The 4,547-nt window shown below is 25.7% G+C and overlaps 1 protein-coding gene across 1 annotated transcript in view; it reads left to right on the plus strand.

Moving 5' to 3' along the window:
- Positions 1-3,785: 3,785 nt before the first annotated feature.
- LOC107002708 (ribose-phosphate pyrophosphokinase 4) overlaps positions 3,786-4,547 on the plus strand; it is a 4,906-nt gene continuing 4,144 nt past the window's right edge. Inside the window, exon 1 of the mRNA XM_015200852.2 lies at positions 3,786-4,037. Coding sequence (XP_015056338.2) covers positions 3,814-4,037 — 224 coding nt within the window. The 5' untranslated portion in view covers positions 3,786-3,813. The remainder of the gene's footprint in view (positions 4,038-4,547) is intronic.

Genomic DNA, 4,547 nt, shown 5'->3' on the forward strand with positions numbered 1-4,547 from the left:
TATATATATATATATATATATTAAAGTAATACATGCATACTTATTCTTTGTTTAATTTCATCTTAGATTTATGTTCTTTAATTTTAGGCGTACGCAAATACAAATATTAATTTATGTAAAATTGAATTAATAAATACATTCATTCTACGACAATTCATAAAAAATATTTTTTTTAAAAAAAATATTATGTAAACACTTAAACTGACTTATATTATATCATATAAGGAAAAAAGATTTGAAATATATCCGAACGTTGATCTAAATTGTTGTTGCGATATCAAACTTTGAAAAGAACCTTTTACCCCCTACACTATTAGTGTATTTTAAAGGTATATATGTGCAGACGTGAACATAAAAAATATTGCATAATTAAAAATAGTAATATGTCCACGTGGGCGCAACAATTTCGACAAAATTAAAGTATTTTTCAAACTCTTTTTCCCATCGTATAATATAAATACGGAAAAGGGCCTAAAATACCCTCAAAGTATTGAAAATGGTACAAAATTACCCTCCATGCACCTATTGGCTCCAAAATACCCTTCTCACCCACCTATTGGGTCCAAAATACCCTTGTCATCCACCTTTTGGTTTAAAATCGACCACTTATTTAACGGTTTTATATTTAAACTATTTAAATATTTTTTTAAATACGTGGCGCTCAACTATTGTTATAATTTAACTTATTAGTATAATTTATAAATCAATCCAATATCCACCCATTACTAATTAAACCCACCAAATTAATAAATCTGTCACATTATTAATGCAACAACAGAAAAGCTACTGCCAATTAAGTGTTTTTAAAAATTTGAGACGAAAATATCTATAGAAGTAAATTATCATACATTCAAGTGTCTAAATAAAAATTATCGACAAATTTAAAAGTCTGACTATGTTCATCTTAATTATTCTTACGTCTCAATTATGTGATGTTACTTCATAGGTAACTTTTTTTTCAAAATAATATATTAAAGGTTTTAAAACAAATCATAAATATTTATAAAAGTATATTTTAAAAAGTGCATGAATTAATTCGGGATATATTAATTCTTTACATTTAATCATAAATTTCTAATTCAATCTTGAAAGAGAATCTTATTGAAAGTGTGCTCCTAAATAAGTGGTTCAACATAAATTTAACTGGGGCTTTGATTCAGACTCGAATAATTTTGGATGTCATTTTCAGAAATCTATAATTTCATCGTGTTTTAGTAGTGTTTATGGCGATTTTGATATAATAGTTGGATTATTAATTGGGTGGGGTTTAGTTAGTAATGAGTGGGTAGTGAGTTGATTTATAAATGATACAACTAAATTAAATTATAACCAATAGTTGAGCATCAAGTATTTTAAAAAATATTTAAATAGTTTAAATTTAAAATCATTAAATAAGTGGTCAATTTTGAACTCAAAGGTGGATGACAAGGGTATTTTGGAGTCAATAGGTGGATGTAAAGGGCATTTTGGAGCCAATAGGTGGATGAAGGGTAATTTTGTACCATTTTTCAATACTTTAAGGGTATTTTAAACCCTTTTCCGATATAAATATTATGTCAAATAAAAGGTACCTATCTATCCAACAAATAGTAGTATGTAAAAATGGAAAACTATATAATATACATTAGACAATATATCATATCATATATCATCATGTCATATCATATATCATATTATATATATATATATATATATATTGTTGTTATTATTATTATTATTATTATTATTATTAGTATTATTATTATTATTATTATCTCCAACCTTCAAAGTTGGATTACCATTTTGCCCCTCCACTAAATCAAAATAAATTAATTTATTTTTTAAATACTAATATTTAATTACATAATGATAGAATATGAAGTCCAACAACTACACTTAAAATTTTTAGTTATGACATTATAATTATAATTAATTAGTTTAAATTAAATTAGAGTAGAAAACAATAATGTATGAAACTCTTCGAATTTTGTGATTCTTTAAATTTTGAAATCACATAAATTTATCTATCATGAAATAATAATCTTAAAATTTTGTAATTCTTTGAATTTTGAAATTAAAATAAATTTACTATCATGATTCAGTGTGCCCCATTAAAAAATTTTGGTAGATGAAAAGATAATCAAATTCACTATAAATAACAGTCAATTGCTTCCAAGGCCATCACATGATTTTCTTTTCTATCATTCTATTTTCTTATTCCTAGATTATGATATAAATACATATCGTCAAGAAATTAAATGTGGAGAAGAACAAATAACTTCATTCTGAAAGAAGTTTTTTACAATATAGTTCAACTGTTAAACTTAACAAATATGATTTATATATTCCTTTCGATCTTTTTTATGTTAAATTATGAATATAAGTTTTTCTTTTTCCATTTTGGAGTTAATATATGATTGTTTAAAATTAATTTGATATGCAAGTCATATTTTTATGTAATTAAGTATCATTTTGCATTATTATGAATGTGTTCTTATACTTTTAAGTGTTATTCCTTCCGTTTCAAAAAGAATGACTATGTTTTCTTTTTAGTCTGTTTAAAAAAGAATGTCCCCTATCCTTTTTTGGTAATATTTTAACTTTAACTTTTCACGTGGCATGTTTAATACCACAAGATTAAAGGACATTTTGATACATTTAACATAACTTTTATTTAGAACCACAAGATTAAAAAATCTTATTTCTTTTCTTAAACTCCACTCCAAGTTAAACTACGTCATCCTTTTTGAAACAAAAAGAGTATTTAATTGACAAAACTTCTATTAATACATGGTGAGTTTGATAATACTTTGAATAGTTTATATAAAATATACGTTTGTTTAAATAGCAGTAATTTAAATAAAAATAATAATAATTTTATTATAATTCATATATATATATATATATATATATTATTATTATTATTATTTTATTATTATTATAAGTGGGAAGCTTAAAGTGAAAAGTTGAATTACTATTTTGCCCCTCTACTTAATTAAAATTTTTACAATTTATATATATATATATATATATATATATATATATATATATTTAATCTTCTTATTCTCATTTCAAAATCTTGACCTTTCAAATTTCTCACACAATTTTAAAAAAATAAAAATAAGTAATTATTCCTTAAAGACAAGAAATTAAATGAGATTCATGTATCTTTTAAAGTTAAATTTCATCTCTATCTTTTTTATATTTATTTAAATAGGATTTGACCTTTCAATTTTTCATGTGTCTTTTCATGTTTCTGTAATTTTATTCTATAAATTTAACTTTTTCAAGAAAAATTTTTATTTACTGTTCCTACAATTCTTGTGTATAGGAACTCTATTTCACTCGTTAAATTTTCTTTCTTTCATCTTCAAATAGTAACTTCATTTTTTATTCTTCATTCATATTTTAATATATAAAATTTCTCTTTTATTGTTGGTCGTACATAGTTTAATCTTCTCAATGATATTTATTCTGAGCAATCTTTTTACATTCATTAATTACTCTATAGAGTGTATCCAATATAATTGATTTAGCTACAAATATTGACAAAACTTTCTGTATTATTGCTAAACTAGCAGCATAATCACCTCTTTTAGTATAATATCTATTTATGAAAAAGTTTTTATTGCAATAAAACTCAAATTCAGATATAAGTTGATCTGTGCATGCATTTGCATATTTGAACTTTGAAATGTAAACATAAACTACGTTTAGAGCACAATAGTTCATAATTAACTGTGTATTCATATAGTTTAAAATAATATAAAATACACGTAAATTACACGTATTCGAAAACTAATATATATATATTCGTGGACTCACGTGCAAAACATGTCAAGAACTAGTTTGGATATAATACACCAAATTGCTGTAGGACTAAAACCCTCAGTTTGTTTCTCACAGAGTCTCTGCTACTGTGGGGTTTTGATGGAGAATTCAGTTATGAAGAAGATGAAGAAGCAAGTGCTTCTCTATTACTGTGTTGAGATGGAAGATGTTGCTCGCAAAATCGCTTCGGAATCCGATTCTATTACCCTCCATTCTATTAACTGGAGGTTTTTTTTGTTTTTAATCCTATTTACATCTCTTGTTATTGTATTTGTATCATCTGCTTGCCGTATACGCAAATTTGTGGTCTTTACTTGAATTTCATGTAGAAAAAATAAGTGGGTCGAATTCGAAATCGAATAAAGGTACCTCCTTTACTTGTTAGGATTTGGGGGTGATTCGGATTGTGTATTGGGATGGGTGATGTTTTATGTTTAAAGGGTTAAAATGGGGGAATTATGATTTGGGTCGAATTCAAAATGAGTTAATAGAGGCGGAGCTAGGATGTTGAGTTTTGGAAATTGCAGCTTGGTAAGGTTCTCGATTAATTATTCTTACAAATTAAGTGGATTTTTTAAATGCAAATACATGGTTTGAGGTGAAGTTGTTGGGTTCTGTTGAACGGTAGGTGAAGCTGTAGCTCCACTCCTGCCAAAACCGAATCAAGGTTCCTCCTTTTTATTGTAGAAAGCTTTTCTTTTGGTGAGGGGGTAAGGGTGGGGGGGGGGGGTTAAAGT

This window comes from Solanum pennellii, chromosome 10, assembly GCF_001406875.1.
Source record: "Solanum pennellii chromosome 10, SPENNV200".
NCBI classification, from domain to species: Eukaryota; Viridiplantae; Streptophyta; class Magnoliopsida; order Solanales; family Solanaceae; genus Solanum; species Solanum pennellii.